General features: G+C 44.7%; 1 protein-coding gene across 1 annotated transcript in view; it reads left to right on the forward strand.

The window, feature by feature from the left end:
* The first annotated feature begins 1,167 nt into the window (after positions 1 to 1,167).
* The window catches only part of MMP28 (matrix metallopeptidase 28), a 29,486-nt gene continuing 17,863 nt past the window's right edge, over positions 1,168 to 12,790 (forward strand). The window contains exon 1 of the mRNA XM_007947933.2: positions 1,168 to 1,285. Within this exon, the coding sequence (XP_007946124.1) occupies positions 1,168 to 1,285 (118 nt within the window). The remainder of the gene's footprint in view (positions 1,286 to 12,790) is intronic.

Below are 12,790 nucleotides of genomic sequence, written 5' to 3' on the forward strand. Positions count from 1 at the left end.
ACCTCTCTAATCCTCACAACTCCAAGAGAAAAATATCATTGTTTCATTTGCATTTTACAAATCATCAGCTGAGGCTAGAAGAGAAACAGCAACCTGCTGGCAGTTAAGGCAGACAACAGAAAGAATAAAAACAGTTTACTTTTCCCCAATAAGATTTTAACAAAGGCTGCCACAGAAATCCTCTCACTTGATCATTACAAAAACTATGTGGGATATATGAAGTTAGGCACGTTACACTCTTCTCATCTTCATGTAAATCTGACAACTAAATATCATTTGCCTTCATTTTATTAATGAGGACAGTGATGGCTCAAAGTAATTGAACCCTTTGCCAAAGGCCACACAGCTTCAGCCTACCACTTATTGAGTCACCAGACTGAGACAGGCACCTTGCTCAGTTATTTACTGGCATTATTATCTGATTAAATCTTCTCTACAATCACATACTATCTATCAGTACCCTTATAATCCCCATTCAGTGAGAAAAAATGGGTTCAGAGAGGGTAAGTGACTTGTCCAAGACCACACAGACAGCAAGTGGCTAAGCAGAATTCACATGGCTAACAAGAAGCAGATCTGGAACAGACTCCCGCTCTCACACCCTAGGGCCTCACTCCCTGCCAGTCTGCCTGGCTGAAACAATCAACGACCCTTTTCATCGAAGATTTTGGTAGCGCCAAACGCAAAGGGAGGCTCCTTCTTGCTCAGCCCTCTCCAGAGAGATCCGGATCAACCGGAGGTAGTGGGTGAGAGTAGGGGTCCTCAGGACGGTGGCAAGCGCCGGGTGAAGCCGTACAGCCTAAAGAAGTGATTCCAGGACCGCGGCGCGTTCCAGCAGTCAAGTGGGGTGGGTGGGGCCAGAAAGCCGGGCTGCCGGCCCCTCCCTCCGCCCTCTGTGGTTCCTTCCCTCGGTCTGCCGGCCCGCGGACTCGCGGGCGGGCACTGTCGGTTCTGGACGACATCGAGTCAGTTCACGGAGAAGCTCCCGAGACCAGCAGTTCAGCGCGCGGAGCTCGGGCGCCGGCTACACCCGGGGACCTTCCTAGGAGGGCGCGCGCTCTGCGCCAGGGCGGCACAGAGCCGGCGCATCCGTAGGGTCACCAGCGGGGTTCCCGGAGCGTAGTAGCTCCGCACGCCCCGGCGGCCCTCGCCAAGAGGCACAGCAAGATGTCCGCACGCGTCGGCCTCCTGCTGCGCGCCCTGCAGCTGCTAATGTGGGGCGGCCTGGACGCGGAGCCACCGGAGCCGGGAGGCGAGGAGCTGCGCAGAGAGGCCGAGGTACCCAGTGTGTGCGGGCGGAGAGGGGTCCGCGTGCCCGAGACTCTCCAGAACTTTGCAGCCGTCCCATCTGAGCTGATAGTCTGCGTTATCTTCCCCTTGCCCCCTTCCCCTTTACACAAAGGGCCTGGGACAGCATTCTCCCCCAGGCCAGGATTGGCATCACACGGGCTCAGGGATCTGCATTAATTGTCTAGGGTGCAGGGCAGAGGCAAGACGGAGCAGACGTGCTAGAGCTGAGAGGGAACTCTTCACCTCACTTTGGCACGGAGTCACTGCCCCTCGCGGTCTGAGCTGGAGAAACTTGGCATTCATTCATCCCATGCCCGTTGAGACCTCTCGAGCTTCAGACCAGACGCTGTGAAAGCTCCTAAATTAGTGCGGGCGAGAGGGTACTGCTGAGTGGCCCGGCACGCTTGGACAAGCCATTCCAACTGCTTAGAACTAGTTTCTTCATCTGTGAACTGCGTAAGAGTAGTATTACCCTCAAGGGTTTCTCTAAGGAGCCTTAAGCAGAGTTTCAGGACTGAACTTGAGAAAAGCAGTCAGGGAGGTGGAGGTGAACCTTAAAGACTTCCCATTTCATCTTCCTCCTTCGGACCCAACTGCTTCCTATAGGTTGCACAGGGGAACGTTTTGTGAGAGCGAGGTGGGACAGTGATACTGGTTAAGTGCTAGGCCGCTCACCGGAAATTTGGAGGTATGAATCCACTCAGAAGCTCCTGGAAGAAAGGCCTGCCTATCTACTTCCCCAAAAAATCAGCTATTGAAACCCCTGGGGGGTGCAGTTGTACACACATGAGGTCACTGTGAGTGCGAAGGTGACAGATTTTTCTTTCCTTTTTTTTAGAGATGAGTCAATGTTTAGGGTCTATTTTCTAGAAAAAGGTGATTGTAGTAATACAACAGCAACATCATTTCTTTCTTCCCTGAGGAAACATCTCACTTTGTGTACCTACCTACCTCTTTTCAGCAATAGGACTGAGTACTGCACTATTTTATGGGAAGGGATGTGAACAAGTTCTAAATGACTGAACCCAGGGCTCTGTTCTAAGGCTCTCGCTCCCAAAGAGCTTCATTCCAGTTCTAAAACTGCCGGTTAAGAGCGTCTCAGTTTCTCCTCCTCCTCACTCCCCTTCCCTAGGTCATCAGAAAGGTCTGCTGACTTTGGAAGCCCTGAAGAATGAGGAGGGACCTCCCTGAATCTCTCTGAGTCACCCTTCCTTCCATCAGACACCTCTGGTCAATGCTCTGGAATATTTGGAAATGGCCTTGCTTCCACATGGGAATCCTCTCTCAAACTCGTCCGCTCTCTCCCCTTCCCAGCACTTGCTCTGTGCTGTCAGTTTTTCTCAATCAGGAAATCACTTTGTTTCTCTGAATTTAGAATCTTACAACATCCAGTTCAGAGTTCCCATGGCCCCAGGAGAAGGATTCTGCCTACCAAGCCAAGTCTCATTAAGAGTCCCACCCCACCTCCCCACAAGTCCAGGTCCCAGGCAGTCCTTGGCAGGGGAACAGAGACACTCTCTCCACTGCCCATGCGTGTGGTGGTCCCAGAAGGAGAGAATTTCACCTTGGGGTATACTCAGGAAACTTAACATCCAGCACACTGGGTCTCTTTCAGTCTATTGAACATAAGTGGGAGAAGGGATTTTTTTAAAATTTGAGAACAAGAAATATTTTAAGACCATAAGAAACTGGAAACATGTAATGGGTGTGTGGATGTCTCTGTATGCTTATGCATGCATGTGTGCATGTGTTTATGATGTCTCTTAGTATGTGTTCCTTATATGGGCTCTGATGTCAGACAGATGTGTATTCAAACCATGGGCAAGTCATTTAACTTCTTCCGTAGTGATACTGCCCTGGAAACCCAAGGAGGGGTCGCTATGGGTCGGGTCTGACTCAACGGCACATAACAACAATAATCTCAGTTATTATTATTTTTTTTTTTTTGTCTATAAAATGGGGAGTAGAAATGCCTATCTCACAAGATTGCTGTGCAGTTTAATGGAGATAATGTATGTAAAATGCTCAACACAGTGCCTAGTACATAGAAAACCAAAACAAAACAAAACAAAAAAACTCACTGCCCTGCAGTCCATCCTGACTCATAGCAACCCCTTCTTGGCTTTCCGAGGCGGTATCTCTACAGAAGTAGATTCTCCAACCTTCCTTCCAAAGAGTGGCTGGTGGGTTTGAACCACTAGCCTTCTGGTGAGGAGTCAAATGCCTTAGTCACTATGCCACCAGAGCTCCTAGTACATAGAAAACAGTCTATAAAGTGTAACTGCTATCAATGTTGTTGTTATTAGTATCTTTATAATTATTTTGGAGAACAGAACTTCAGGTTCAAGTTCTGGTTTGGTGACTATCTTTCCTTCTTTAAATAACAATAACATAGGACAAAATATGTAAGGCAGTTGTTTTCAGCATTCAACAACAGCACAGGACTGCGATTTTTAAGAGGTGTTGTAGCTACTATGGCTACATAATAAATTACTCAAAAACTTAGTGAAGTAAAATAGCCATTTTCTTTTTTTTTTTTTATTAGGATTTGGGTGAAGATTTACAGAGTAAATTCACTTTTCATACAGCAGTTCACATATACTTTGTGAAGTAAAATAGCCATTTTCATATTCACAGGTTCCATGTGTCAGGATTTTGAATAGGGCACATTAGGGCAGCTTGTCTCTGCTCTACAACGTCTGAGGCTGGAATCATCAGACGTTTATGACATATCTGGCAGTTGATGCTGGCTGTCAGCTGGGGGCATCAGTTCTTTCCAATGTGGACCTTTCTACCTGGTCACTCCATGTGGATAGTTTGGGCTTCCTCACAGCATGGTGGCTGAATTCCAACGATGAGTGTCCCACTAGGCAAAAGTTGTTTCTTTTGTGTACGTTACATTCGGAAGTCATATAGCATCACTTCTGCTGTACTCCATGATTGGGGCAGTCTCAAGCCCCACCCAGGCTCAAGGGGAGGGAACATAGACATCCCACCTTTTGGTGGGAGGAATATTGAAGTAACATTGTAAGAAGAGCATATGGAATGAGAGATATTATTCTGATCATTTAAGGAAATACAATCTATCACAGAAGAGAAATTACCCAGCACTTACCAACAAAATAGACAAAAAGACAAAGATTATTACTACAGATAAAGAGGGATATTTCATAATAATCAAAAAGGAAATTCAACAGAAAGACATAACAAGCCTAAGTGCATGTGCTCTGTTTGCAGAAATTCAAAACACATGAAACAAAATGTGACAGAACTAAAATAAGAAATAGAACTCCTTAATTGTAGCTGGAGATTTTTTTTTTAAATAGCGTTATTAAGATGTGCAATACAATCTACCCATACAATTCAAGCATACAATTCAATGGGTTTTAATATATTCACAGAATTGTGCAACTGTAACCACAATCAATTTTTGAACTTCCTGATCTCCTCAAAAAGAAACCATAAACCCTTTCATTGTCATCCCCAAGCCTCCATTTCCCCTTCCATAAGCAACAGAAACAACCACTATTTTACTTTCTATCTCTGTATATTTGCTTGTTCTGGACGTTTCAAATAAATGGAATTGTATAACATGTGGTCTTTTATGACTGAGTAGTTGGAGATTTAATACCACTTTCATAATAATGAATAGAAGAAGTAGACAAAAAAAATAGATAAGGATATAGAAGACTTGAACAGCACTGTCGACCTTCTTGCCTTAATTGACATTTATGGAAACTCTAAAATACACATTCTTTTCAAGTGCACATGAATCATTTTCTAAGGTAGATCATATGCTGCTCCATACAATAAGTCTTGATATATTTCAAAATTTGAAATCATCCAGATTATGTTCTTGGATCACACTAATTAAATTAGAAATTAACAACTATAAGGTGTCTAGCAAATCCCCAAATATTTGGAAATAAACTTCTAAATTATCCATGAGTCAATGATGAAATCACAAAAGAAATTAGAAAATATTTGAAACTGAAAATAATGAAGACAAGACATTAACTGTTGTGGTTTGCAGCTAAAGCAGTGGTTAGAATAAAATTTACAGCTTTAAATGCACATGTGCATATACATTTCATCTGTCGTGTATATGTCCATCTGTTCATGTCTGTCTGTTTGGGTATGTCTGTGTTCCCATCTCCCTGTGTGTAATGTATTCCTGTGTCCTGTGTGCCTGGCTCTATGTGTCCCGTGTGCATACAAAGTAAAAAAGTTGAGGGCCTTCCAAGAGTGCGCTTTGTCTGGCAAGAGACTTACTGCTTATATGACTGAATTATGAACAAGTTCATTGTTGCCCACTAAGGAAAACTAGAGCAGCTCGTAACACATAAGTGGGAGAAGCCTCCACTGCTGAGTTGCAAGACAGAGTTAATGATTGAAATCATCCCCCTGACCCCTCTCCCATTCCCAGCCAGACTCTGTATTGTTCTCTGGTAACATAGATTGTCCCAAGGAATCTATGTACCATGCTTTGTTTGGACCTTCTTTAGAACAACCAGGCAGTTTTCCAGGGCCTGCTTCCCACTCGGTAGTCTAGCCATACTCACAATTACCCCCAAGATAACAGTATAATAAGGAGCTGGGCAGCCTGTTTCTCCAAGGAGACATTGGGGCTTCTGTGGAGTGTCTACCCCCAGATGCAGCGTCTGTTTCAGAGCCATTCATTTGAATTTTTGTGAGTCAGAAACCCAGAAACCTGGGTGTGGAAGCTGTTCCCAAGGTCTCAGCTCAGTGACTCATGAGTACAGGGTGAATGGAAGTGCAAAAGAGACGCTGGGGACTCCCAGAGGACCACAGGTTGGGGGAGAAGCAGTCACCAAGCCAGTTGGAGAACCAAGAAAGTCAGCAAGAGCTGGGAGGTAGAAGCAGGAACATAGCAGGAGAGACTGCTGGATGACTTCCCCCTAAACATAGCCTTGGTTAAGGCATTATTTTGTACCCTGAACTTGGCCCCACAAGCCTAGTGAGGACATACAGTAAGGTTTATACAGTATGGTTATTTGCCATTAGAAAAAGAGTACAAGAGTAGGTCTTGATGGAGACTGATGTTTTCCATCTTCCTTAAAGAACAAAACATGAAAGAGTAGGGATTACAGCAAGAGGTTATCTAGGTTACACTCATATGAGACTAGGGACAGGGAAGGGGAAGAGAAGAGAAAGGGAGTCAGACGGAAGGGAAGGAGAAGCCTTTGTCCAAAATAAAGGAAAAAGGCTGAGCTGGTCCCACTGCCCTGAGGCTTCATGAGCCTCCAAAAACCAGACCCTGAAAGCAAAGCATCCTCGAAGCAGGTGCTTGTTGTTTTGCAGGGACATGCTCCAGAGTTGAAGGCTGGAGTCCACTCCTGAACAACTTCTTCCCATCTCTCCCCTGCCTTTGGCCCATCTTGCAGAGGAGACAGGAGGAATCCAGCTAGGAATATCCTAGCTTTATCTTTTGCTAAGTTGAGGGCCATCAACCTGATGAAGAGAGCAGCTTGGCTCCTGCTCCTTCAGTTTCAAAGCCTCTGAGCCACTTGTTTGAATGTGAAATAAGACATCCTGGGGTTGGTCAGAAGATTCCAGTTCAAGTGTTGGCTCTGCTACTCATTGGGAACTTTTGGCAAGACACTGCACCTCCCTGAAGGTCCCTGGGTGTACAAACTGTTTGCACTCCACTGCTAACCAAAAGGTTGGCAGCTCAAACCTACCCAGAGACACCATAGAAGAAAGGCCTGTGATCAGCTTCTGTAAAGATTACGGCCAAGAAACTCTGTGGAGCTCAGGTATACTCTGTAACACCTCAGGTTCCCATGAGTTGAAAGTGATGGCCGTGGGTTTGGTTTATCTGGTTGCTTGCTCATCTCTAAGTCTTAATATCCTCATCTTTAAGATGGGAATAACAACATTTGTTCTGCCTGTGTTCTCTCGAGGTGATTATGAGTTTCAAAGGAGGTGTAATGCCTTAAAAACGTCTGCGAAAGTCAAGGGCTCAGTGTGCTCTTAATTGCCAGAAAAACATTTTTATTTACAGAACATGCCAAGGCAGAACGCCAACTATCATTCCCTGCATCTTGACTTGGCTAATCATGCTAAAGATGTACTTGAATGATAAACAGTCCCACAAAGTCATTATGGAAAGAATAGAGTAGTAATGAAACATAATATGACATGGAATAAGTCATCGATACAGCAACATGGTTTCTGCATGAGCTTGCCAGTTTGCTCTTTTTAAATTCTTAGTTTTATTTTTGCTGCTGAAACTCTTAGATGCCCCTCCCCAGACTGTGAAGGATGTCACAGCCACTCTGTGGACACAAGATGGGAGATGGCCACTCCTAGACTCACCTACCAAAGGTCCCTTTAGCAATAAAGCTCTGTGGCTGTGAAGGTAAAAGTAACATTTTTAATAGAACAGCAATCAAAGCTTACCTGAAGAATTTTCTTTTTTTTTTTTTTTTTAATTTATAAAGATACTTTTGTGTGGATTATTTAGAGTTTTCTTTTCTTTCCAGCCCTAAACCACTTTTTATATCTAATGAAGCAATTTCTAAGGACCTCTGGTGGTATAGTGGGTAGGTCATTTGCCTGCTTACCAGAAGGTCGGTGCTTCAAACCCCCCAGCTGCTCCACCAGAGCAACGTGAGGCAATCTACTCCCGTAAAGACTTATAACCTTGGAAGTCCAGTGGGAGTCGCTATGAGTCAGAGTTGACTCGATGGCAGTGGGTTTAAAGCAATTTATAATTCCAGTAGATCAGGTTTTCAACCTTCACATGCTGTTTGTAAAACAAAGGGTTTTATGCTTTTGGGGATCCAAATATAAAATCAGATATCAATTACAAATTTCAAATTGAAATGGCTACGATTATTTGTCAGATTGTTTCAAATACTTTTTTTTTCCAAACGGAAATTTATTTATTTATTATCTTTCTATTCGCCCAAGTTAATATGTGTCTGCCCTCTAGTTAAGGAGCTCTGATGGTGCAGTGCCTAAGGCATTTGACTGCTAACCAGAAGGCTGGCAGTTCAAACCCACTAGCTGCTCTGTGGAAGGAAGATGGAGCAATATACTTCCATAAACCCATGGGGATCACTATGAGTTGGTATCAGGTGGGTTACCCTCCCTTCCCCATCCACACTTGGTAACCATCAAAGAATATTTCTTTTTTGTGAAACCTTTTTCTTGACTTTTTACAATAGTGGTCTCATACAATAGTTATCCTTTTGTGATTGACTAAGTTCACTTCCCATAATGGCCTCTCGGTTCATCCATGTTATGAGATTTTTCACAGATTCATCATTATTCTTTAACGTTGTGTAGTAGTCCATAGTATATGTGTGCCATAGTTTGTTGATCCATTCCTCTGTAAATGGGCATTTAGATTGGTTCCATCTTTTTGATATGGTGAATAGTTCTGCAATGAACACAAGTGTGAAAATATCTGTTCATGTCATGGCTCTTATTTCTCTAGGATATATACCTAGTAATGGGATTGCTGGATCATATGGTATTTCTATTTCCAGCTTTTTAAGGAAGCACCATACCATTTTCCACAGTGGTTGCACCATTTCACAGTCCCACCAGCAATGTATGAGGGTTCCAGTCTCTTCACACCCTTGCCAGCATTTGTTGTTTTCTGTTTCTTTGAACTTGCTATTAGTGCTGGGGTGAGATAATACCTTGTTCTTTTGATTTGCATCTCTCTAATGGCTAATGATTGTGAGCAATTCTTTCTGTGTTGGTTAGCTGCCTGAATGTCTTCTCCAGTGAAGTGTCTGTTCATGTCCTCTGCCCATTTTTAAATTGGATTATTTATCTTTTTGTTGTTAAGTTGTTGAAGTTTTCTATGAAATATACATATATCATTGCCAATTTTTTTTTCCCCAGTCTGTGCGTACTCTTTTGATGAAATGTTTTGTTGCACGTAAGTGTCTAATTTTCAGGAGGTCCCAGTCATCTATTTTGTCTTCTGGTGTTTGTACATTTTTAGTTATATTCAATAGTGTATTTATGCCCTGAATTAGGGCCACTAAGTTTGTCCAAATAATTTTCTTATTGGATTTTTAGGAATTCCTGTGAGAAAGGTAAAGCAGTAGCCTTACTTCCATTTTATACTTTGGAACATAGACAGGTTCAGTAACTTTGCCATAGTTCCTGTCGTCAGTTGCAACAGTAAGGCTACAATAATAGACAGAGCTGGAATACATTTCAGAGCTCTAATCCAAACCCCTCATTTTAGAGAAGAGATTGAAGCCTAGAGAGACACAGCACCTATAGTTAGAAACAGCACCAGGAATAAAACTCAGGACTCTCGGTCCAGTGCTCTTCCTCTGCCAGTCTAGTGACTCAAAGCTCTTGACTCAGGCCTGGGATTTATTTGGCGACACCTCATTGCTATGCTCTGCTCAGAAATGGCCAAAATTTTCCCTTCCCTCAGGCTCCAAATGGGCTGGGCTCTTCACACCCTTTGAAGACAAGTCAGGACAGTTGCAAGACTGTTGTTGTTGTTGTTGTTGTTATGTGCCATCGAGTCAAACCCGACTCATAGCGACCCCTCCTTGGGTTTCCGAGGCAGTATCACTACAGAAGTAGGATTGCCCAACCTTCCTTCCAAGGAGTGGCTGGTGGGTTTGAACCGCCAGCCGTCTGGTTAGCAGGCAAGTGTCTTAGCCACTATGCTACCACAGCTCCCACTAGAACCCCCCAAAGTTCTGATTCCACCCAGCTTTCTGGGTCCCAGGCAGAACCGTTTTCGTTTTATTCAGACAACACAGCCACACCCAGTGCTTTTCAGAGGTGACTCCCCAGGAAAGTGGCCCCATCCCTGACCAAGTGGGTGAGGCATGTTGGCACAAGCTTTTAGGCCAGAGCCAGGTGAATCACTACAAGGGCACAGCCCTCCAGCTTCCGCTCCATGCAGTTCAGGGCTCCTCAGGAGAGAGGATGGGTGGAGAACTGGGAAGAAAGAAAACCTGGTATTTGAACTTCAAGGCAAGAGGAGCGGCCTGGGCACTGTCTCCATGAAGTGGGACAGGGATGATGCCCAGTGGAGCTCACAGAGTCCCTAAGGGAACACAGGACAGGCCTCCATTGTGCAGGAAGACTGAAGCCTAGAAGGAAGGTTATCCAAGGAGGTTAGTTGAGCTGGGATGCAAATGAGGGCTCCAGCTTCCAAATTTTCTCCTGGGATCCCCTTGCTGCACCCTCAGTATCCCATACCTGCTCTTTCTCCATGCAGACAGGTATTTCTCTCACCGTTGCAGGGGGAATCTGAGACATGGTAAATAGGCTTATAGAAGAGGGGAGGTACAGCTCCTGCAGCAGAAGGCGCCTCAGTCCTGCCTCTTCCCCACCCAGGGGTGTGGCGCTGTTTCCACTCAACAGAACTTTAGAGAGCTCAGAACTGATAGTATTAAGAAGCCCTGGTGGCACACTGGTTAATCGCTCTGCTAGTAACCAAAAAGTTGGTGGTTAGAACCTCCCAGCCTAGAACAGATATGGCAGTCTGGTTCTTCCATAAAGATGACAGCCTTGGAAATCCTTTCTACTCTGTCCAATAGGGTTGCTAGGAGTCAGAATCAACTTGACGGTGAAGGGTTTGGTGGGGTTCTTTTTTTCGGTGTGTAATTAAAATTTATAAAGTATATGCAAATTAGGAGCTCTGGTAGCGTAGTGCCTAAGGCACTTGACTGGTAACCAGAAGGCTGGAGGTTCAAACCCACCAGCCACTCCTCGGAAGGAAGGTTGGGCAATCTACTTCCGTTGTGATGCCACCTCAGAAACCCAAGGAGGGGTCGCTGTGAGTTGGGCACATAACAACAACAATAACATATGCAAATTAAAATATGTATAAGGGAGTCCATAGTGCTGATAGTTCCCATTTTAACTACCTCAGTGTTTTTATGGAAATATCAAATGTCAAATTCTTAAGATTTCTTTTTCTCATTCTTTTGGTGCCTTTGCATGGCTGGTGTCCTGAGCATGCGCTCAGTCCGCTTCCTGGGAATTTAGCTCTGCCTGGCAACCCACAGGGTCACAGAGACAAGTCGGGAAGAAAAGCCCAAGGGCCCCCCTCTGATGGGTCCCTGCCCTCCACACCACCTTGCCTGCCAGGCACTGCAGTCCAGCCAGGAAACAGGAGACGCCACTAGTCAATTTCCTCTCCCTCCTCCCCCTCCGTCCAAGGCTTCAGAGTTCCAGAACTGGAGCCAACTCACTGATAAGAGCTAGGTGGGTCTCAGGGGAGGGGCCTGGGGAGTGCCAGCCATCTTGGCCTGTGACCCAGTCTCTCCTAAGTCCAGGGACGATTACCCAGTAACAAAGTAAACAGGTGCTTAGGGCATCAACATAGCAGGGACACCAGTTGTCCAAAACAAAGACCCATAGATGCCAAGCAGGCAGGACACAAGGAAAAGTGAGCACCACAGTAAAAAGGAACGGTGGGGCATTAAATGAAATTGTTGCCAGCTCCAGAGTGTGAGAATGTGCTGGGTCATGAGGGCACCCCCACACAAGGTTGTTCAAGCTATGAGACCCCTGTCACTTCAACACCTTCATTGACATCTGTCTCCTGTGGTCCCCTCCCTGTGTAATTGAATGAAACTCCTTATCTCGCCAGGTCTCTTGGGAGTATACTGTTTCTTTCTAATAAACAAGAGGTGGGGGTGGGCTGTAGAGTCTAATTCTTGCTACATTCATCCAATATGCCATTTTTGGTTCACTTGTTAATATTATAAAAAAAAGAAGTTACATCATAGATAGTTAAGATACATACACAATATGCACACATTTATATATAACTCACCTCCCATTCAAATGTGTGAGTAAGCAGAGGAGGGGGCACCATAAATGAGGCATTTAGGGCTCTATATGCCTGAATCCAGCCCTGCCTAAGTCACTCACCAAGCAAAATTGCTTCTAAGGAGACTTTAATTCCCTGGCTTCCTATAGAAAGTCATTCTGTCCATCATTACCAGGGGAAAGGGAAGAGACAAGGAAGAGTTGCTGGTACCTGGCTGGGACCAGGCAAGTGTGAGATAGGAACACCTGAATCGAGAACAGAGGTGACTTGTTAAAGATTTTGCCATTTTACAAATGAGTTGTATTCCAAAAGTCTGTTGTTCATTTTCTGTCTAAGATAAAGCAACTACATCAACTGTCCCTTGAGCACTTCCTGTGTACCAGGCACTGTGCTGCATGTGCAAAACTGAACCAAACCCATTGAACCAAACCCATCGTTCTCCGAGAGATTCTGACTCATGACAACCCACGTGTTACAGAGTAGAATTGCTCCACAGGTTGCTGTGGGTTTGTTTTTCTTTTTGCTGTAATTTTTACAAAAGCAGATTGTCAGGCGTTTCTTCTGCAGTGTGACTGGGCAGATTCAAACCCCCAACCTTTCGGTTAGCAGTCAAATGTAAATCATCTGTGCCACTCAGGGACCTTGCTGCATGCACATCCTCTTATTTAACTCTTCTAAGAATCTTGTGGCATTATTCCTATTCCC

The sequence above is a fragment of the Orycteropus afer genome, unplaced genomic scaffold, assembly GCF_000298275.1.
Source record: "Orycteropus afer afer isolate SDZICR_OR568_19922 unplaced genomic scaffold, OryAfe1.0 scaffold00196, whole genome shotgun sequence".
Lineage (NCBI taxonomy): Eukaryota > Metazoa > Chordata > Mammalia > Tubulidentata > Orycteropodidae > Orycteropus > Orycteropus afer.